Here is a 22,648-nt window from a genome sequence, read left to right on the forward strand (position 1 = left end):
GCACTGTCCGTGCCCCTGGCACCCAGCACCGCCAATGGCACTGGTACCTCTGACCCAGCACTGTCCGTGCCCCTGACACCCAACTCCACCAAAGAGCCTGGTGCTCAGTGCCTTGTGCCCAGCATTGTTGGTGCTACTGGCACCCAGCACCGTCAATGGGCCTAGTGCCTTGTACCCAGTGCTGTCCATGCCCCTCGTGCCCAGCACTGCCAATGGGCTTCAAGCATCCACAAATAAGGACACCAAGGGGCTCCATAGTGGACATGGGCATGGAGGATGCACCCAGAGGGACCCTCAGGGCACCGGCTCTGAAGGAGATCAGAGTTGAACAAAGTGGATGTTCTGCCCCTACAATGCAGCCATCCAGTGCCCTGGCCCCTCCCCCCGGCGCGGGGCGTGAAGAGCACTCACTCACTCTGTCCCCCTTCTCGCCGGGCCGCTCGATGATCTCGCCTGGGGCACCCTGGGGCCCCATTGGTCCTGGGGGGCCCGGAAGCCCATTGAGGCCCTAGAAAGAACAGAGGAGAGAAAACAGCCAAGGAGAAATAACATGGGGTTATTACGTGGAGATGCATCCCCCGTGATAAGGGCAGGCTCGGGGCCTTGGGAGGCCCCTCTGTGCCCATCACCCTGCAGTGCCTCCATCTCCTGCTCTCTGCGCCTATCCAAAGAAGAAGCAGGACGATTGGCTGCCACAAGAAGCTTTCCCAGGGCAGGCCAATGACGGCCCCTAAGAAGCTCAGCGCAGCAGGAGGCCCAGGGAGGGGTCCCTAGATCTCCTCCTCCCTGCTTACTGGGGTGACACAGGGGCTTTGTAATAAGGCCCCCGTGCTACTCCTCACACGAGCCCGCACTGCACAGAGGCCCTGGGACTGCCGGCGGCAGCACCCCTTAGCTGAGCTCCCCAGTCCCAGTCTATTTCCAGGCATGCCCTGTGCCTTGGAAAGGTCCCGACTCTAACACGGGGTCTGCACCCACACTGAGTGCAGGGAGAGCTCAGCACCACAGTCCCCCCAGCCCAGGGGCCCACACACAGAGAGGGGTATTACCGGGTGTCCAGGGGGGCCAGGCTGCCCCACACGTCCTTTCTGCCCCTGCACAGAGAGACAAAGACAGGAATGAATGGCCATTCCCACTCCCAGGACGCAGGCTGATCAGCAGTCAGAGCTTCTAAGTCCATCAGCTAAGCCACTAAACCAAAGTGGCCTCGCAGCCCCTGGGAGGGGAGCAGACCCTCCCCCACCCTGCACCCCAGCACCCCTCCAGCAAATCCTGCAATACTCACAATCTGGCCGGGCTCCCCCTTCTCACCCTGCAGCAAAAACAGCAAAGAGGCCAGTTAGGGGGCAGTGCAGCAACAGGCAGAAGAGCCGCCCGCGAGCATCTCCACCTCCTGCACCTCGGCCCAGCCCTTCCCCAGGGCAGCACAGACAGTGATGGAACTGGCCAGGCTGCTCCAGGAGTCAGCGCAGAGCTGGCAGGGAAAAGCCATCACCCAGCCCACCTCTCCCCACCTTCCTGGCCAGGGACCTGGCACTCTCACCTCCACCCCTGTGGCCCAAGGCTCTGGGCTGGAAGCAGCCCACTCCCTCTGCAGATACACCTGGGGGTGGAGTGCCCTCCCCCCCAGGTGTTTGCTCACCTCCCAAGGGCACCTCAATGTCCCCTGACTCCCCATTTTACCAGAGCCTGGAGTCCTCTTTGCAGCCCCCTCTCCAGTACGCTCCCCTGCCCCAAACAGGCCTTTCACACAGCCTGATTCTTCCACGCTGCCTCCCCTCCCACTGCTCACTGCACTGATCCCCCACAATAACTCCATGCCGGCCCATCCCCCCAGCTCCAGGAGGGCTCCCATCCCTTCCCTCCCCCAGCTCCAGGAGGGGTCCAGCTATCTGCAGTCACTCTCCTGCAGCCCCCTCTTCGTGGGAGGAAGCTGCAGAGGTGCTGACTGGTGTGGTACTCACCTTGGGACACTGCACCGTGCAGGGCTCCAGCTGAGGGGGAAAAGTTCTGCATTAGAGAGGGCCTTGGGCAGCCATGTCAGCTCCACCCCATGCCAAGCCCCTGGGGCAGGGAGTAGCACCCCCCACCTGCAGGGGGACATTATACACATGGGCCACGGAGATGCTGAATGTGCAGGGGGAGGGGAGAGCTGCCCCCAGCCCCATGGCTTCAGTCACCTGCAGCTCCCTATGCCCCACCCGACAGCAGCTCCAACCTGGCTCTGGGATAGCTCCGGGCCTGCAGCTGGGGGCAGCCCTGGGGCTAGGGTTGCCAACTGTCTAATCACACAAACCCAAAAACACTCTTGCCCCACCCCTTCTCTGAAGCCATGTCCCGCTCATTCCATCCCCCATCCCTTGCTCTCCCCGACCTTCACTCACTTTCCCCAGGCTGGGGCAGGGGGCTGGAGTGCGGGCTGCAGGCTCTGGGAGGAGACTCGGAGCTGGGGCAGGGGATTGGGGTATGGGAGGGGGTGAGGGATACAGGCTCTGGGAGGGAATTTGGATGCGGGAGGGGACTCAGGGCTGGGGCAGGGGGTTGGGGTGCAGGAGGGGGTGGCGCTTACCTCAGGCAGCTCCCAGTTGGAGGCGCAGCGGGGCTAAGGCAGGCTCTCTGCCTGCCCTGGCTCCGCGCTGCTCCTGGAAGCGGCCAGCATGTCCCTGCGTCCCCTGTGGGGGTGGCAGGGAGCTCCGTGTGCAGCCCCTGCCTGCAGGTACCGCCCCTGCAGCTCCCACTGGCCACAGTTCCCAGTCAATGCTGGGGCAGGGGCAGCACATGGAGAACCCTCCCCCCCAGGGGCTGCAGGGACATGCCGGCTGCTTCCGGGAGCAGCACGGAGCCAGGGCAGCCTTAGCCCTGCTGCGCCACTGGACATTTAGCAGCCTAAAAATCTCCCAGTTTGGCTTCAGTAGCCTCCAGGAGATAGAGATCGATTCTGGGAGACTCCCAGCAAAACCGGGAGGGTTGGCAACCCTACCTGGGGCAAGAAGGCAGCGTCCCCCGTGCAGGCCGCTCTCCCCTCTTACCCTGTCCGTGACAGTCACCCTGCAGAGGGTGCTGGCGAGCCTGTCCTCCAGCTCCGACAGGCCGGCCCTCGAATCCTTGACATAGAAAACATGGTGCGGGTCTTCACTGGTGACAATGCGGCGCAGCTGCTCGTGATCCGCCCCGTCCATGCCCACCGCCAGCACCTGGATCCCTACACAAAGCAGAAAGGAGTCTCAGGGGGCCAGCCTGGCACTAACCCCCCTGGACTCACCACTCAGGGGGGTGAAGGGAAAGGGGTTAAAGGCTCCGGCACTCCGACAAACTGCCCTGAGCAGGGGTTTTGACCAACCCAGCAGTAAAGAGGAGAGGGAGAGGGAGAGGGAGAGGGTTCCCACACAATCCCCTCCCTTCCTGTCACTCCCCACCCTTCCCCACACACACCCCTCCCTTCCCACCATTGTAAACTCCTTCCCTACCAGCCTGCCCTCTCCCTTCTTCCCCACACCTTCCCCTGCCCCCCAGCTATTGCCCGATGTGACAAAGTGGGAACATTTTCTAATACTTTTATGAGTCTGGCTGGTGCCTCGGTTTCCCCTATATGCTGAATTGTTATCTAGTGGGTAGAAAAGGACTGTTTGCTCTCGGGGCAGGCTAAGACATAGATGTGAATGGCACCTAGCTGTCTGGAACTTATGCCCTATATCAATGGAGCATCTGAGAAGACAATGGCAAATCCAATTGCTCAGACACTGGCACTTAGCACCCAATGACCCAGAGGGAGATGGATTTTCCTGCCTCTTTTTAGGGAGGCTGAACAGCATCTCCCTAGGGCGAGAACAAAGAACTGGGAAGGAGTGAGGTGGGGGATCAGAGCTGGCTGCTGGAAGGAGTCTAGGCTCTCACCTGGGGTCTGATGGAGATCAGATGGAGGGAGACAGACACAGCTTGAACCAAGGGGTCACTACAGCTTGGCTGGGCTCTCGACTAACCAGAACGGTCTGTGCTTTAACCTTCAGTTCTCTAGACTACCCTAAGGCCTTCCTACGCTGTGCTCCAGTTAGCGAATTAACCTGACTGTGGAAGTATCACTGCAAACACTTGGCGAAGTGCATTGATCCCCCCAAGAGCGCACAAGTCTCCCACGGGGTCTGTCTCAGTTGGACTTGAACAATGTGAAACAGGAGAGCTGCAGGCACTGAGGACCAGTCAAAGGAGGCGGTGAAGCCGAGTGTCTTACCCTGGAGAAAGGGCGAGACCCACAGGGGGACCGGCATGCTGAAGGGGTTCCAAAGCTGGGGTGTAGCACCGATCATGTGGGTCTGCGACACCCATCCCACCCTCTCCGCCTGGCTCAAACGCCACATCCCAGCTCCAGGGATTCAGTTCTCACCTGTCGCCTTGATCTCCCTGGCCGGCCCAATGGCATCGTCACTGGAGGGACTGTCTGCCAGCACCACCAGCACCCCTGGCACACCAGGCCGGCGCCCTGCACTGGGGCTCAGCATGTAGGTCCTGGCAAAGTTGATGGCAGCTCCTGCAGAGAGAAAGGGTATCACTACCAAGCAGGTGTGATGCCACCTCTATCTCACCCCCCATAGGGCCCCGCCACCTCCATCCCCTTCCCCATCACCACTCACGCCCACCCAAGGTTAACTCCAGAGCGGGACCCCAGCCAACTGGGAAGGTGTTCCCATGGCCTGGGGTTGCAGAGTCCAACCCACCACTGCATAGGGCTCTCGGAGTACAGGGCCCCCTCCCTTCCTGCCCCTCCCCCAGACAGTGTTCTGTCCTCATCCCCTGGCACTGTGGCATCGAAGAAGCACGACATCCAAAGCTGGCATCACCCCCATCCCACAGCAGGCACCATGGGGGAGCCCAGGCTGCAGGCAAGGGGCCCCTTACCCAGGGCGTTGCCGCTGGGCTCCTCGTAGCGCATGGTGCGGATCCGCTCCAGCACAGCGCCCAGGTCACTGGAGCGATTCAGCAGGACCCACGGGACGCTGCGGTAGCTGTAGATCACCAGGCCCACCTGGGGAAGAAAGCAAGAGGTCAGCCAGGCCACTGAGATCACAGCCATAATGTGGTCCCAGGACGGGGTGGGACCAGCCCCAGGGCAGGGGAAGGGGAGACACAGAATGGCCCAAGGCAGCCCCCAGGGCAGGTGGAGGAACAAGGGGTATGTGTGCAGGGTGCACGTTCCACCCCTCCACATCAGTGGGGAGAACCAGAGCTCTGCTCCCAGGCCAGCCCTGCCCCCCAGTACCTGGGCGGCATCAGGGCCCAGCCGGCCCAGCGCTGAGACGGTGTTGGAGAGCAGGGCACGGACGGCCTCGGCGCTGTAGGCACTGTCCCGGGTGCCATGCACTAGGAAGATGATGTCACCACGAGCATCCCTGCAAACTGCACAAGAGAAGGAGATGAGGGAGCCCCTGAGAGGCAGTGGGACAGGAAAAGCCCAGGGCAGCTCAGCTCCTGTGGGTGGGTTTGACGGAGGAGCTGCTCCCCGCACCTCTGCTCTGGAGGGCCACTCCCCTGTTTGCAGGGCAGGCTCCTGCCTGCTGCCCCACTGCTCAGGATCAGGGGCAGTGAGTGCTGAGGAAGCCTCCACAGCCACCAAAAAGACCCAAGTGGTAGCAGTCTCCAGTTGAGGCCTCATTGCCGTGCGGAGATGCCAGCTGGCTAGTGAGAGCCCCTGTCCCAGCAGCGACCAGGCTGAGCCCCAAACCGCTAAGTGCCCCAATGGAGCCAGGCCCCACAGCCCAGTCCCTACCCCTCCCACAGCCGGACTGGTCCTGGGAGCCAGCCAGGCTGTCCTTTACCTGTGCGGTCGGTGAGGGTAGACTCCGCGCCCTTGGCGCTCCCAAACAGCGGCCGGATGGTGAAGAGGTATCTGTGCCCCAGCCGCAGCCCCGACACCTGGTGGGAAGTTGCTGACCCGGGCAGTGTCCTCTGTGTCTCGCCTCCCTCTAACCCGAACAGGGACAAGGGACCTCAGCATAGACAGGGTCCGAGGGAGATGGCCCTAGTGTGGGCCCTGCTACCCATCCCCTCTGCCTCCCACCCCTCTGCTCAGTGCTGTCTCTCTTTGAAGGGGTATTTGAACTGGGGATGGTCAAGGATCCCACAGCAATGGAAACAGAGACCCTCTTTCCAGACTGGGCTCAGGCCAGAGAGCTCCACTCCATCCACCTGCCGCAGAGCGACCCCCCAGCAGGTCCCCATTCCCAGCAGTGACCTAGCCTGTCTGGAGCAGGCTGCCAGCTGCTGGAGTTGGGCTCCTGCCCACTAAGGGGGGGGCTGAGCCCCAATCTCACTTCAGTTCGCTGGCCTTGAGCCTGGGTTTCCTCTAGGGCTTTGCACAGCCTTAGCCAGGACTTCTGCAGACCTTGTTTTGGGCAAGCAAGGGAGTCCCAGAGGTGGGGGCTAGCTGTGGCCCAGCACGGAAGGGGTGTTCCTATCTCTTCAGGCAGCCATGGGCCACAGCTCCATGCAGGCTCTAGGGGTCCCTGCTGTAGCTCTGCAGTCCCAGAGGCAGCCATGCTGGAAATCTGTTCATTACCTCGGGGCAGCTTCCAGGTGAGGAGGTAGCCAGTGGCCCCAGGAGCCGGAGTCCAGGCCAAGGTCACAGAATCATCTCGGGTCTCCGTCACCCGGAAACTGGTGACTCGGCCCAGAGGTGCTGGAAGGGCAGGAAAGAATAGGGTGTAGAGTGTGCCTCCCACTCCAGCCCAAGGGACTGGTGTCACCCCGACCCCCACCAACAGTTGGTGAGGGCGTGGGGAGCAAACCCAACCCATCAGGCAAGGGAGGAGGGCTAGGGAAGCACAGTTCTGCATTTCACCACAGGGTGGCCCCCTGGCTCCAGACACGGCTCAGCCAGACAGGGTCTCCAGGGGGCAGAACTGGGCTCCCCTTAAGAGAGACGGCTTCTAAGCCTGCAAGGTAGTCTCAGACTCCAGAGAGGGCAAAACCCCCCGATGACATGCCAGTGAACAGCCGTGGTCGGAGGTTCCCTTCCAGGCCCTCAGACCCTGGGCTGGGTGAGACGGGGCTGGCCTGTGGGAGAGTTGCCCATACCAGTGTTGGCAGTGATGCCCACAGTCTCGCTCTCCCGGCTGCCCACCAGGCTGGTGATCCGGATCTCATAGCGCTCTCCCGCCTCCAGGCCTTCGATGTCGTAGGAGTTGACGTTGGGGGCGAGCAGCTGGCTCCTCTCCGGCCCTCCTGTCCCAGGGGAGAGACGGGGTTAAACGGGGCAGGGCGTGCCAGGAGAGCTGCGGGGAAGGTGGGGAAGGAGCTCACCATCTGCTGGCCTCCAGCTCAGGCGGTACCCGGTGCTGCCCGGCGCTGGGCTCCAGGTGAGGCGAATGCGCTGCTCCGAGGAGTCAATCACCCGCAGGTTCCCCACAGGCTGGGCTGGGGCCACCTCTGCCGCTGTGGGGCAGCAACACAGAGGGACAGGGTCAGGGGCGTAGTGCTCTTGTGCAGCTGTCAAACCAGGTGCACAGAGAGGCTCCCCACTGGGATCTGGGTGTCCTGGCTCACATGGGCAGGATGGGGCGCACTGGGCGGGGTTCCTCAGCTCTCGGTCAGGGATCGGAGAGGTTCTGGCAGGGCTGGAGCTGTGTCACAGGGCCTGGGAAGAGCTCTCTGGGCTGCATGGGCAACTCTTGCCGGGGCAGACTTGCTGCTAATTCTCTGGCACAGGCATCACCACCTCCAGCTCCCACAGGCACTGCCCACCAGCTCAGGCCACAGATCTTAGAGCAAGGAGCAGATGGGAGTTCCAGTTCCCTGCCCACACCCCGCTGGGAGGGCACTGCCCAGGGTCAGGGGACCCTGGACAATGGAAGTCACCAACTCCATCCACAGCCCAGTCTAAGCCCAGCAGGGATCCAAGACTCCCATGGCCAGGCATCAGCACCTACGTGTGGTGACGACGATGGAGACAGGGTCACCCTCGCGGTTGCCAATCAGTGCTGTGACCTTCACGGTGTAGCTGACCCCACCCTCCAGGTTGAGAATGTCAAAGGAGCTGGTGTCACCAGAAACCACCTCACTCGACTCGGAGCCCCCTGCAAAGGAACAGAGGGTTAACATAGCACCCAGAAGGGGCAGAGCCAGCAAAGATGCCAGCCTCACTCCAGGTGCCTAGAGGGGGGGCAGAGCCAGGCTCTCCACTAGCTGATGATGGTGAGTGATCCCATCTCGTCAGGGGAGGGAGAGATTCATCTCATGATGCCCAACTCCAAGGTTTGTGCCAGTCAGATAATGGCAGAGAGAAGAGACTCCAGGGCTGGAGGCAAAGGCCCTCTGTCCTTAGAGCGCAAGAGGAGTGGCGGGATGGGATCTGCAGGCCAGGGCAACCAGGGGACTCCCGGAGCTCCCAGCACAGCCAGGACAGAGCTGGGCAGAGGTCTGGGGATGTGGGCACCACAGGCAGTGTGTTGACCTGGCTGGGTACATTACCATCTCGACGGCTCCACACCACCTTGTAGGCTGTCGCCCCAGGCACTCCAACCCAGGTGACCCGGACAACGTTGCTCCTGGACGAGAGGATCTTGAGGCTGGAGACCATCCCCACCTGCTCCGGAGCTGTGACAGAGGGCACACAGGAGGCCTGGGTTACTAAGAGATCAGTATCGCACAGAGTCACAAGGGGCAGGGAGGAGATGCACCCTGAGGCCAGGCGAGGCCTCACCTGTTCTAGCCGCAATGGTGACAGGGCTGCCTTCCCTGCTGCCAACCAGGGCCGAGACCCCAATGACATAGACGGCCCCAGCCTGCAGCTCCTCGATGCTGAAGGAGGTCCTGTCGGCTGGCAGGACCCGGGAGATCTCCTGGCCTGTGGGAGAGAAACAAGCTGCAGGGGCTGGATTTCATAGGCAGGGCAGGTCTGGGAGGGCAGAGCGGGCTAAGATGCTGCGGGAGGGACACCCCAGGCCAAGATGCTGCGACAACCAGGGAGGACCACGGCCAGCATTTCATGACCGCACCCAATCCAGTGGGGAGGGAATGGCAACAGCAGCTGCCATTTGGAGGTGAGCCACCAATCTGGAAGCAGCAGGGGCCAGGATTCCAGTCTGTGCTCTCCCCAGGGAGCAGCAGGATGGGGTCTCCTCAAACAGTGAATGGTGGGTTAGCCAAGCACAGGCCATTGAGCATGGAATGGCCAAACCGAGCCCCACCCTGCCTGCAGCAGGCACTGGCCTGCAAACCTCCGGCAGCAGGATCTGCTCTGTGAGGCTGTAGCTTATTCCCACCTATGGCACAGCTAGTCCCGCTGGCCCTAGAACAGGTTGGGGCAGCAACATACCCCAGGCCAAAGGCACTTCAAGCTCTGGGCTGCCAGTGAGCAAGGGGGTCCTGTCACCAGCTCTAAGCAAGAAGCCAGGCACAGACATCAGTCCCCTGCTCCAACCACTAGATCATGATGCAGTTTGGTGCCTCCTAGCAGACGGGTAACGGGGGCATCTCCCAAGGCAAGGAGCCAGTCTGGATAGTCTCACCTCAATGGCCCACCTGAGCCCACATGCATTCAGTACACCTACCATCACTCGCCCGCCATGTCAACTTGTAGCCACTCGCCCCAGGAAGCCCACTCCATGCGACCCTCAGCTGGTTGGGTCTGATCTCAGCCACCCGCAGGTTGGTGACGCTGCCCACAGACGGGGGATCTGCAGGGCCGGAGACAGTGTCAGCCTGGACCCCAGAGACTTGTCTGTCATGCCCGGTCCCCGCAATCAGCCCAGCCAGAGGGCAGGAACAAATGCAGGTGCTAACTAAGGGCTGCATACCCAGAGCCTTCACTGGGAGAGCCGGATGCCCCGCAGTGGTGACACTCAGCCTCGCAGGCTTGCTGGGAGAGCTGGACCATTCAGCCCAAGCGCTGAGCTAGCTTGGTGCCCCCCCAGGTGCTAGCCATGCCCCTGCACAGGTCCTCATGCAGACGTACCCAGCTGGACAGTGATAGTGGCAGGGTCACTCTCCTGGCTGCCCACCAGGGTTGTCACCTGCACCAGGTATGTGACTCCTTCCTTCAAATCCTGCAGCTCAAAGAAATTCCGGTTGCCGGGGATGCGCCTGGTCTCCTCTGAGCCATCTGCAGCAAGGGAGAGCACTGGGGAGTCGGCCTCTGCGCCCCAGCAGGGAGCGAGGCTCCCACGGCACGGCTACTGCGGCACGGGGAAGGGCTCTCAGACACCCTGACGCTCCCAGGGGAGATGGCCCTAATGTACTGGTGCATGCCAGGCTTGCCCAGTACAAAAACCCCCGTCACAGCCACCCGCAGCCATGTCCTGCTCCCCCTCATAACTCCCAACCCCTCCGCCCTGCCCAGTCACAGCTGCCTACAGGCCCTTCCCCTCTGCCCTGCTCAGTCACAGCCCCCCGTTCTGCCCACCTTTTATCCGTGTTCCACTGACGTCCCTCCAGGTGCCTCAGCAGACACCTGCGCAGCAGAGCTCTGCCAGGCAGAGAAGTGGGTACCAGCAGGTATGGCCCCCATACCACAGCCTATCCAACACCCATGCCCACACTCTGCAGGCCAGCTCTTACCCTGCCTGTTGGTGATCACCAGCTTGTACTCAGTGGCCCTGGGCATGGCACTCCACAGAAGCCGCACACGGCCCACACCCACAGGCACCACTTGCAGGTTGGACACGCTGCTCACTGACGGCTCTGCCATAAACACACAAGGGAACCCCCCAGTCAGAGCAAGCCCAAGGGGCCTGGACCAAAGCCTGCTGGGGGAGCAGGCATGACTGCCCCTGGGCAAAGGGAGCGTTCCCAGCCCCTGGGCAAAGGGAGCGTTCCCAGCCCCTGGGCAAAGGGAGATGCAGCGACCAGGCCCCCGGAGTGGGGGTAATATCGGACATAGCACACACGGCTCGTAGAGTGGGGCTGGGTGCAGCGTCCAGGGCTCATGAGCACCCCTGGGTGTCTGTTCTAGAGAGACACTGCCGGCTGTGCTGAATGCCAGCTGATGACTGCTGAGCCTGCTGCTGTGGGAGGGGGCATGGGAAAGGAGCTAGGGAAAGAGGGACCGACCCCTGTGTGAAGGGACAAGAGCCCATCTCCCACCCATGCCCCAGGCAGAGCCCCCAGGGTTGCTAGTAAGAAATCCCATCTGACTGCCTGGGGCCAGAACACTTACTCCAGCCTATCCTCCCTGGGGCCTCAGGTCCCACCCACCCACCCACCGGGGCTAGCTGGCACTCACCGATCCGGACACTGATGGGGACGGCGCTGCCTTCGCGCCTGCCAATCAGGGCTGACACACGCACTACATAGGTGACCTCCTCTCTCAGGTCCTCGAGCTCCAGCATGGTCTGGGTGCCTGGGATCTGCCTGGTCCTGTCAGTGCCATCTGCAGGGGTGACAGGAATGGGGAGGCTTAGGGCTCCCTCCAGCTCTGATGTCACATCAGCTATGACAGAGTCCCTCTGTGACATCCCTGCTACCCTCAGACCCAGGTACAAAGCACTGCACCCCCACCCACAGGCCAAGCCACGCTGACCCTAGGTGCCTCCTCAGCCTTTGGGCACAGATCTCCTGGCTGGGGAGCTGACTGGGCTGGAGAGCAGAGTGGGAGCAGGTAGCACTCCTTCCCCATCACATGCACACGTCTCGTCCGATGGGCAGGGTGAGCGCACTTCCCTCAGAGCCCACTTGCACGGCCTGGAATCACACATGCCATTCCATATCACCCAGCAGAGGGTGGCCACACTAGTAGGTGCCCGGCCAATGGTGCTCCGGAGGAATGCCAGGCCAGGGGTAGAGCAGCTGGGGCTAGTGGAGTGGGGACTGGTAACTCCCCCCCACTACTGAGCATGAGTTTGTGAACACATGCTCCCAGTTCGCGGCATCAGCTCTGTGTCACACAATTCAGCTGTGGCCTGACAAGTGCAAGGCAAACCTTCAAACTGTGACCCCAGGGTAGCAGACAGCAATGCCTGCCTGAGTCTGCCAGCAGCCTGAAACAATAGCTCAGGAGCGGGAACTGCTCTATTCACATGAGCATGTACTGTTGACACTGGAACCTAACGATAACATTGTACATGATAACTCTTAACCATTTCAGTGTTGCTTGTTTTGGCAAAAGCATCCCGCTAATGGGTTTGTGCCACTAATCCAAGCTGCCTCCTTCAATTCCCCAAGGGACAAAAGTCCCAGCTGGCCCCTACCCAGCTCCCCCATCACAGCTTCAGTGCAGCCTCAACACAAGCCCGTGCAGCACACAGAGAATTGAATGGAGGGACAGCGCAGAATGCACTGCAGTGAATAGCCAAATCACAGCACCAAGGAGAAAGGGGGAAGCCAGGGGGCACTGCACTGTGGGCTTTAGTCACTCACAGACTTAATGCCATCAAAACCTGCCGTCTCAGATTTAGCATCTACCTCAGAATCTCAGCCAGCTGCTCCCAAGCACTCAGCACAGGGCTAGTGCCAGCCAACTGAACAGTCAGGGCCGGCTCTAGGATTTTTGCCGCCTCAAGCAAAAACATTTTTGGCCGTCCCCGCTTTTTTTTCCCCCATGTCCCCCTACCCCCGGCTCCGCCCCTTCCCAACCCCTTCCCCAAATCCCCAGCCCCACCTCCTCCCCCGGGCGTGCCGCATTGCCCCCCCCATTGCTTCCTGCGGCTCCCCCCTGCAACCGCCCGCCCTAGCTCACCTCCGCCCGCCCCCCGCCCCCACTCCCCTGAACACGCCGCTGCTCCACTTCTCCCTGCTCCCTCCCCAGGCGAGGGAGAGGCAGCATGTTCAGGGGAGCAGGCGGAGTGGAGGTGGGGGGGGGGGAGGGAGCGCAGGAAGTAACGGGGGGGGGGGGTAGAGGAACTGCTCCCCACCCCAGCTCACCTCCCCTCCGCCACCCCCAAGCGCCGCCGCTTGGCTTCTCCTCCCTCCCTCCCAGGCTTGCCGGGCGAAAGAGCTGTTTGGCGTGCGGCAAGCCTGGGAGGGAGGGGGGAGAAACGGAGCGACAGCGGCGCGCTCAGGGGAGCGGGTGGAGGCGAGCTGGGGCGCAGGGGCACATTTGAACAGATGGCCAGGATCCCCTGGGGGACTAACATGAAGGGGAAGGGAGTCCAGGAGAGCTGGCTGTATTTCAAGGAATCCCTGTTGAGGTTACAGGGACAAACCATCCCGATGAGTCGAAAGAATAGTAAATATGGCAGGCGACCAGCTTGGCTTAATGGTGAAATCCTAGCGGATCTTAAACATAAAAAAGAAGCTTACAAGAAGTGGAAGGTTGGACATATGACCAGGGAAGAGTATAAAAATATTGCTCGGGCATGTAGGAAAGATATCAGGAGGGCCAAATCGCACCTGGAGCTGCAGCTAGCAAGAGATGTCAAGAGTAACAAGAAGGGTTTCTTCAGGTATGTTGGCAACAAGAAGAAAGCCAAGGAAAGTGTGGGCCCCTTACTGAATGAGGGAGGCAACCTAGTGACAGAGGATGTGGAAAAAGCTAATGTACTCAATGCTTTTTTTGCCTCTGTTTTCACGAACAAGGTCAGCTCCCAGACTGCTGCGCTGGGCATCACAGAATGGGGAAGAGATGGCCAGCCCTCTGTGGAGATAGAGGTGGTTAGGGACTATTTAGAAAAGCTGGACGTGCACAAGTCCATGGGGCCGGACGAGTTACATCCGAGAGTGCTGAAGGAATTGGCGGCTGTGATTGCAGAGCCCTTGGCCATTATCTTTGAAAACTCGTGGCGAACGGGGGAAGTCCCGGATGACTGGAAAAAGGCTAATGTAGTGCCAATCTTTAAAAAAGGGAAGAAGGAGGATCCTGGGAACTACAGGCCAGTCAGCCTCACCTCAGTCCCTGGAAAAATCATGGAGCAGGTCCTCAAAGAATCAATCCTGAAGCACTTACATGAGAGGAAAGTGATCAGGAACAGTCAGCATGGATTCACCAAGGGAAGGTCATGCCTGACTAATCTAATCGCCTTTTATGATGAGATTACTGGTTCTGTGGATGAAGGGAAAGCAGTGGATGTATTGTTTCTTGACTTTAGCAAAGCTTTTGACACTGTCTCCCACAGTATTCTTGTCAGCAAGTTAAGGAAGTATGGGCTGGATGAATGCACTATAAGGTGGATAGAAAGCTGGCTAGATTGTCGGGCTCAACGGGTAGTGATCAATGGCTCCATGTCTAGTTGGCAGCCGGTGTCAAGTGGAGTGCCCCAGGGGTCGGTCCTGGGGCCGGTTTTGTTCAATATCTTCATAAATGATCTGGAGGATGGTGTGGATTGCACTCTCAGCAAATTTGCAGATGATACTAAACTGGGAGGAGTGGTAGATACGCTGGAGGGGAGGGATAGGATACAGAAGGACCTAGACAAATTGGAGGATTGGGCCACAAGAAATCTGATGAGGTTCAATAAGGATAAGTGCAGGGTCCTGCACTTAGGATGGAAGAATCCAATGCACCGCTACAGACTAGGGACCGAATGGCTAGGCAGCAGTTCTGCGGAAAAGGACCTAGGGGTGACAGTGGACGAGAAGCTGGATATGAGTCAGCCGTGTGCCCTTGTTGCCAAGAAGGCCAATGGCATTTTGGGATGTATAAGTAGGGGCATAGCGAGCAGATCGAGGGACGTGATCGTTCCCCTCTATTCGACACTGGTGAGGCCTCATCTGGAGTACTGTGTCCAGTTTTGGGCCCCACACTACAAGAAGGATGTGGATAAATTGGAGAGAGTCCAGCGAAGGGCAACAAAAATGATTAGGGGTCTAGAGCACATGACTTATGAAGAGAGGCTGAGGGAGCTGGGATTGTTTAGTCTGCAGAAGAGAAGAATGAGGGGGGATTTGATAGCTGCTTTCAACTACCTGAAAGGGGGTTCCAAAGAGGATGGCTCTAGACTGTTCTCAATGGTAGCAGATGACAGAACGAGGAGTAATGGTCTCAAGTTGCAATGGGGGAGGTTTAGATTGGATATTAGGAAAAACTTTTTCACTAAGAGGGTGGTGAAACACTGGAATGCGTTACCTAGGGAGGTGGTAGAATCTCCTTCCTTAGAGGTTTTTAAGGTCAGGCTTGACAAAGCCCTGGCTGGGATGATTTAACTGGGAATTGGTCCTGCTTCGAGCAGGGGGTTGGACTAGATGACCTTCTGGGGTCCCTTCCAACCCTGATATTCTATGATTCTATGATTTCTAGGGGCGGCATGGCTGACGCCGGAATGCCACGCCTAGAAATGGGCCGCCCCAAGCACCTGCTTGTTTTGCTGGTGCCTAGAGCCGGCCCTGTAAACAGTGAACAAGCCCCCACCCGTCCTCCCAGCAGGATTGGGAGATAGAGGACTGAAGGGCTGCTTCGCAGAAGCACTGGGGTGGGGTGGATCTCTAACTGTGTGTGCAGGGGTCATTCGCACAACTGCAGTTAGCCTCCACTGGGTATCTAGACACCACGGTGTGTTCTCCAGGGCTCTGGCCTGTCCCACTCCCCCCACCACTGGGCCTCAGATGCCAGTCAGGAGGCAGGTGGCACTCCAGAGAGTCAGCTCTGGATGGGTCTGGAGCTCCAGCCTGCAGCCACAACTCCCCTGTGGCCCCCCCAAGCACTAGCTCCCAGCTGGAGACTCACCCTGGGAGCTGCGCAGCACAATCTTGTACTCAGTGGCACCCGGGACCCCAGTCCAGGCCAGCCGGATCCTCTTCCCCACGGTATCAATGACCCGCAGGTCAGAAATGCTGCCCACTGGGGGCTCCGCTCCTGCAAGACAAGACAGCGCTACGGCCATGGCTCACAGCTGGGCAGGCACAGCCTGGGGACACCAAGGAGCACTGGAAGGAGGGGCGGGGCACCACAGACCTATGGAACAGTCAGAGCAGGCCTGGCAGGGCCAGGAGATCCTGCCCTCGTTCAGTCCATGGGGTTCCTGGCACCCCCGTTGCTGCATGGACGGAGGCTCCAGTGTAGGGGAAAGGGCAGGGCAGGGATCTGTTTGATCACTGTTTGCCCAGCACCCAAGTCGCTTCCTTTGAAAACCTACAGTCAAAGAGCCTCCAGGGAAGGGGGCGGGTCTTTCAGCCCCACACAGTCTGGGCCTGGCAGGGGGCCCAGCATTCAGCAATGACCCCACCCATGCTGCCATGCCACAGCCCAGCGGGGTGAGCCGGGAGAAGAGCAGGGGCCCTTTGCTGGGGATGTCACTCACTCGGAGGGCTACCCACCCCAAAAAACGCTGGTAGGATGTCACAGAGCCACTTGCATGGTGCACTGGGCACCTCTAGGCTCTGGGATCCCTCCTCTGCCCACTCCACCCAGGTGGGCCCATGGGCGTTCACTCACCTGTCTGGGAGATGGTTACGGGTGTGGCCACCTCCCTCCCATCGTACAGGGTGTAGAGGGTGATGCGATAGTCCGTGGCTGGCTGCAGGCCGGTGAGCTGGTAGCTGTTGATGTTGGTGGGCAGGGACACAGTCTGTGGGGGCTCAGCACCTGAGAACCAGAATGGGATGGGGGGGGGGCGGAAATGAGACAGTCACTTGCTGCTTCCCAGCCCTGAATCTCAGCACCTCTCCTCCCCTTCGTCCTCCCAGGGACTCCTGCACCAGCAGCTGGATCCCCCTGAACCTGGCCGGCCTGTGAGCCAGACCTGGAGCCCAGCTGAGCCTGTGGAGATCAGGGATGGGGATCTATCACCCTACCCCCACGCAGACGCAGGGCATTTCAGCCTCTCCAGTAGCCTTCCCCACCCCCTGCCCTGGGGACCTGGCCAGCCTACCTGTTGCTCTTCTCCACTCCAGCCGGTAACCACGGGCATCGCGGATGATATTCCAGGCCACCTGGATGGAAGTTGGGCCCAGAATGACAGTCCTCAGGGACTGGACTATGCCTGTTTCTAGAGGAAGGAGAGACAGACGGCCAGGCTGAGCTCAGCAGCATGAAGGCTCTCGACAGAGCCTGGCGCCCACCGAAGGGAAACAATTAGGCTTCCAAATCCATCTCTCAAGCTGAGCCTAAAGCTGGGCACCCCACCAGAGTAGCCCTTGGGAAGTGAGGTGGTGGGCCTCAGTCCAGTGCCCACCACCACAGCTGTCGCTAATTACTCCCCAGCTGGGCTGCATACCCTCCCCCAAGGGAGGGTCCTTCCCTGGCAGCTCATGGGGGAAGCCAGCTCTGGCACTGCCTCGGCGGGGCCTGCTCTGGGTAGGGATTCAGTCTGCAGGACTGGCAAGCCAGGGGGCTGCACTGGCAAGAGAGCCACTATGCCAAGAGAGTGGATGAGGAGCCAGGCCTGGAACAACTGATGCTCCCAGCCAGAAAAAGACACAGGGAAAAATAACTCCCCATCTCCCTCTGCTTTAGAATGTGTCCAGAAATATCTGTGCCATGGGGCACTCCCAGGGCTGAGCCCCCCCTTACAATAGGGGCCTCCCTCCCCAGAGACCTGTGGGAAAGGAAAGGCTACTGAGCCCTGGCCTGGAGAATGGCATTAACCCCCTGGAGACCTGGCCAAGGGCACCAGGGATGGTACTGCTGGGGGCAACCAGTAGGGGTACTGTCAGGACTGTTTCTGCAGGAGCAGCCCCAGTCCCAGCCTCCTCCCCACTCGACTGTAGGTGCCACCTCATCCCGCTTTCTGGACATTACAAAGCGCTCTCTCAGCCGGGATCCCTTCAGTACCATAACAATCCACCCCCAGCCACACCGGGATGCAGAGCTGCTGTCTCCCCCTTTGCATCGCTCTCCCATGAGAGGGACACCAGCCAGGCCTGGGGCCATGTGCATTGCTAGTACTTTGTGCTGCCCCAGCTGCTTGTCCTGTCAGCCCTCTGGACATTCTCAGAGCATAAGCTCTTGGGGCCTTGACCTCTCTCTTCATTGCATGTCCATGGGTGTTTATCTGTGTGACACAAGAATCTCTTCTTGCCAACTAGCAAGGAGCACAGAGGGGGTGCACAGGGCTTATGGGGATCTCCTGGATCTGGTACATAACTTCTAGTTCACCAAAGAGTGCCGTGCTTGGTCACAAACAAAAGCCAGTGTCGCACTCATCATCAATATCGGGAAACGTATGTACAGAGGTTTTGTAAGAAGTTATGTACATACACTGAAAATTATGTTCTCTAGGTCAAGTCAAGGGGACTGGTCATCCGCAAAGATGAAAAAACAGGTTTTCCGTCAGTCAAGAAATGTTTCTGTTTAGCTGCTTACATGGATATTAAGTATTGTCTGCTTCACTTTGGGTCTCCCCTCAGCCGGCTGAACGGAATGCAGACAAAGGGTTGCAAAGGCTTCAGCGAGGAAAAAGCAATAGGAAGAAGCAAACAGTGGGCAGGGAGAACAATCTCTTGAAGTGCACATGTGACGTTATGGACTTGAACTGGGACCATATAGATCATTGTTGCAACCAAGGTCCTGCAATGGCACCAAATCTTATATAAAGGGGGTCAAATAATAAATTTCTAAATAAGAAATAAGAAGCAATGGAATGGGTAAGACAGAGTCCGTCTGGGCAAAAATTACATTGGGGAAGAAAACTATTAGAGCCTCCCCTGGGATAGTGCTTGGGGTGTGCTATAGACTGCCGGGATCTCATTTGGATATGGATAGAGCCCTTTTTAATGTTTTTAATAAAGTAAATACTAATGGAAACTGCGTGATCATGGGAGACTTTAACTTCCCAGATATAGACTGGAGGACGAGTGCTAGTAATAATAATAGGGCTCAGATTTTCCTAGATGCGATAGCTGATGGATTCCTTCATCAAGTAGTTGCTGAACTGACTAGAGGGGATGCCATTTTAGATTTGGTTTTGGTGAGTAGTGAGGACCTCATAGAAGAAATGGTTGTAGGGGACAACCTTGGTTCAAGTGATCATGAGCTAATTCAGTTCAAACTGAATGGAAGGATTAACAAAAATAAATCTGCAACCAGGGTTTTTGATTTCGAAAGGGCTGACTTTCAAAAATTAAGAAAATTAGTTAGGGAAGTGGATTGGACTGAAGAATTTATGGATCTAAAGGCAGAGGAGGCCTGGGATTATTTTAAATCAAAGCTGCAGAAGCTATCGGAAGCCTGCATCCCAAGAAAGGGGAAAAAATTCATAGGCAGGAGTTGTAGACCAAGCTGGATGAGCAAGCATCTCAGAGAGGTGATTAAGAAAAAGCAGAAAGCATACAGGGAGTGGAAGATGGGAGGGATCAGCAAGGAAAGCTACTGTATTGAGGTCAGAACATGTTGGGATAAAGTGAGACAGGCTAAAAGTCAAGTAGAGTTGGGCCTTGCAAAGGGAATTAAAACCAATAGTAAAAGGTTCTATGGCCATATAAATAAGAAGAAAACCAAGAAAGAAGTGGGACTGCTAAACACTGAGGATGGAGTGGAAGTCAAGGATAATCTAGGCATGGCCCAATATCTAAACAAATACTTTGCCTCAGTCTTTAATAAGAGGATCTTGGGGATAATGGTAGCATGACAAATGGGAATGAGGCTATGGAGGTAGATATTACCATACCTGAGGTAGAAGTGAAACTCGAACAGCTTAATGGGACTAAATCGGGGGGCCCAGATAATCTTCATCCAAGAATATTAAAGGAATTGGCACACGAAATTGCAAGCCCATTAGCAAGAATTTTTAATGAATCTGTAAACTCGGGGGTTGTACCGTATGATTGGAGAATTGCTAACATAGTTCCTATTTTTAAGAAAGGGAAAAAAGTGATCCGGGTAACTATAGGCCTGTTAGTTTGACATCTGTAGTATGCAAGGTCTTGGAAAAAATTTTGAAGGAGAAGGTAGTTAAGGACATTGTCCCATTTACCATTGACTTCAAAATACAACATGGTTTTACAAAAGGTAGATCGTGCCAAACCAACCTGATCTCCTTCTTTGAGAAAGTAACAGAATTTTTTAGACAAAGGAAACGCAGTGGATCTAATTTACCTAGATTTCAGTAAGGCATTTGATACTGTGCCACATGGGGAATTATTAGTTAAATTGGAAAAGATGGGGATCAATATGAAAATTGAAAGGTGGATAAGGAATTGGTTAAAGGGGAGACTACAACGGGTCCTACTGAAAGGTGAACTATCAGGCTGGAGGGAGGTTACCAGTGGAGTTCCTCAGGGATCGGTTTTGGGACCAATCTTTTTATTACTGACCTTGGCACAAAAAGTGGGAGTGTGCTAATAAAGTTTATGGATGATACAAAGCTGGAAGGTATTGCCAATTTAGAGAAGGACTGGGATATCATACAGGAGGATCTGGATGACCTTGTAAACTGGAGTAATAGTAATAGGATGAAATTTAATAGTGAGAAGTGTAAGGTCATGCATTTAGGGATTAATAACAAGAATTTTAGTTATAAGCTGGGGACGCATCAATTAGAAGTAACGGAGGAGAAGGACCTTGGAGTATTTGGCAGCTCATAGTCATCCTATGAGCAACCAATGTGATATGGCTGTGAAAAAAGCTAATGCAGTCTTAGGATGCATCAGGAGGGGTATTTCCAGTAGGGATAAGGAGGTTTTAGTACCATTATACAAGGCACTGGTGAGACCTCACCTGGAATACTGTGTGCAGTTCTGGTCTCCCATGTTTAAGAAGGATGAATTCAAACTGGAACAAGTACAGAGAAGGGCTACTAGTCTGATCCGAGGAATGGAAAACTTGTCTTATGAAAGGAGACTCAAGGAGCTTGGCTTGTTTAGCCTAACTAAAAGAAGGTTGAGGGGAGATATGATTGCTCTCTATAAATATATCAGAGGGATAAATACGGGAGAGGGAGAGGAATTATTTAAGCTCAGTACCAATGTGGACACAAGAACAAATGGATATAAACTGGCCACCAGGAAGTTTAGACTTGAAATTAGATGAAGGTTTCTAACCATCAGAGGAGTGAAGTTTTGGAATAGCCTTCCAAGGGAAGCAGTGGGGGCAAAAGATCTATCTGGCTTTAAGATTAAACTCGATAAGTTTATGGAGGAGATGGTATGATGGGATAACATCATTTTGGTAATTAAATATTCATGGTAAATAGGCCCAATAGCCTGTGATGGGATATTACATGGGGTGGGATCTGAGTTACCCAGGAAAGAATTTTCTGTAGTATCTGGCTGGTGAATCTTGCCCATATGCTCAGGGTTTAGTTGATCGCCATATTTGGGGTCAGGAAGGAATTTTCCTCCAGGGCAGATTGGAAGAGGCCCTGGAGGTTTTTCACCTTCCTCTGTAGCATGGGGCACGGGTCACTTGCTGGAGGATTCTCTGCTCCTTGAAGTCTTTAAACCACGATTTGAGGACTTCAATAGCTCAGACATAGGTGAGAGGTTTTTTGCAGGCGCGGGTGGGTGAAATTCTGTGGGCTGCATTGTGCAGGAGGTCAGACTAGATGATCATAATGGTCCCTTCTGACCTTAGTATCTATGAGTCGAGGTGTCCCAGACAAGGTTATGGTTTGCTGGTTATGATTACGCGATCTGTATGTGTGTATCATTTTTATAGTTGACGTTATGAATATTGGCACTATACTGTCTGTATTTCAAACTTATGCTTCTGTGTGACATCCCAGACAAGTTGGTGTCAGCTCTGCCTAGCCTGCTTGATGGCCCGTTAAGGACCATCAGCTGCACAACTGACCCATTGAGAGAAGGCAGACACGCCTTGTGACTCAGCAAGGTGTGCAGGGACATGCCTATGGACAGAATGCTGAGGTTTTTCCAGGCCATGTAAGGGACAGCTTGTCTTTGGAACAAAGAAAGCAGAGACCACGTGGCAAGAGAATATAAAAAGCTGCTGCAGCTCCTCCATCTTGTCTCCAGTCCTGCTTCATACCTCTGGAGGGACTTTGCTACACTGAAGCTTTAAACCAAGGACTGAAAGACCCATCCCAGCTGTGGATGTCCTCCAGAGAGACTTGATTTGAACCTGCAGTTTATTCTACATTGCTGCAAGCCTGAACCAAGAACTTTGCCATTACTGTGTGTAATTGATTCCATTTAACCAATTCTAGCTCTCATCCATCTCTTTTTCCTTTTATGAATAAACCTTTAGATTTTAGATTCTAAAGGATTGGCAACAGCATGATTTGTGGGTAAGATCTAACTTGTATATTGACCGGGGTCTGGGACTTGGTGCTTTGGGATCGAGAGAACCTTTTTTCTTTTACTGGGGTACTGGTTTTCATAACCATCTGTCCCCATAACGAGTGGCACTGGTGGTGATACTGGGAAACTGGAGTGTCTAAGGGAATTGCTTGTGTGACTTGTGGTTAACCAGTGGGGTAAAACCAAAGTCTTCTCTGTCTGGCTGGTTTGGTTTGCCTTGGTGTGCATAGAAACCCCAGCCTTCGGCTGTAACTGCCCTGCTTTAAGCAATTTGTCCTGAATTGGCACTCTCAGTTGGGTCCCGGCAGAACCAGCATCATTACAGCACATCAAAGATTTGCTCTAATAAAGACACCCTGGCATCCTTCACCTAGGAAGCTGACTGTGAGTTTACTTCATGAAAGAGGGGTCTCCATCAGGCTTGGCTGACAACACTGGAAAGCATGTTGGGCAAGATCTGCTTCTTCAGACAGGAGGAGAAGTTGTTAATGTAGTTACCTAGAAAGCTGGTGATGATTTTGTTTTGTATGTAACCATTTATTTCTGATACCCTTACTCACTATCACAGGAATCTCTGTTCTAGTTTTCACTA

General features: G+C 56.3%; 1 protein-coding gene across 1 annotated transcript in view; it reads right to left on the minus strand.

Moving 5' to 3' along the window:
* COL7A1 (collagen type VII alpha 1 chain) overlaps positions 1-22,648 on the minus strand; it is a 109,756-nt gene that overhangs the window by 69,561 nt on the left and 17,547 nt on the right. Inside the window, exons 13-34 of the mRNA XM_074959608.1 lie at positions 16,731-16,847; positions 16,295-16,444; positions 15,587-15,715; positions 11,213-11,359; positions 10,549-10,671; positions 9,947-10,093; positions 9,543-9,668; positions 8,693-8,836; positions 8,461-8,586; positions 7,920-8,066; positions 7,294-7,425; positions 7,069-7,215; positions 6,551-6,670; positions 5,811-5,957; positions 5,255-5,391; positions 4,894-5,020; positions 4,382-4,525; positions 3,030-3,202; positions 1,965-1,994; positions 1,286-1,312; positions 1,050-1,094; positions 416-508 (exon numbers count right to left, since the gene is read on the minus strand). Of these exons, the coding sequence (XP_074815709.1) occupies positions 416-508; positions 1,050-1,094; positions 1,286-1,312; positions 1,965-1,994; positions 3,030-3,202; positions 4,382-4,525; positions 4,894-5,020; positions 5,255-5,391; positions 5,811-5,957; positions 6,551-6,670; positions 7,069-7,215; positions 7,294-7,425; positions 7,920-8,066; positions 8,461-8,586; positions 8,693-8,836; positions 9,543-9,668; positions 9,947-10,093; positions 10,549-10,671; positions 11,213-11,359; positions 15,587-15,715; positions 16,295-16,444; positions 16,731-16,847 (2,678 nt within the window). The remainder of the gene's footprint in view (positions 1-415; positions 509-1,049; positions 1,095-1,285; positions 1,313-1,964; positions 1,995-3,029; positions 3,203-4,381; positions 4,526-4,893; positions 5,021-5,254; positions 5,392-5,810; positions 5,958-6,550; positions 6,671-7,068; positions 7,216-7,293; positions 7,426-7,919; positions 8,067-8,460; positions 8,587-8,692; positions 8,837-9,542; positions 9,669-9,946; positions 10,094-10,548; positions 10,672-11,212; positions 11,360-15,586; positions 15,716-16,294; positions 16,445-16,730; positions 16,848-22,648) is intronic.

Source organism: Natator depressus, chromosome 7 (genome assembly GCF_965152275.1).
Source record: "Natator depressus isolate rNatDep1 chromosome 7, rNatDep2.hap1, whole genome shotgun sequence".
Classification (NCBI taxonomy): Eukaryota; Metazoa; Chordata; order Testudines; family Cheloniidae; genus Natator; species Natator depressus.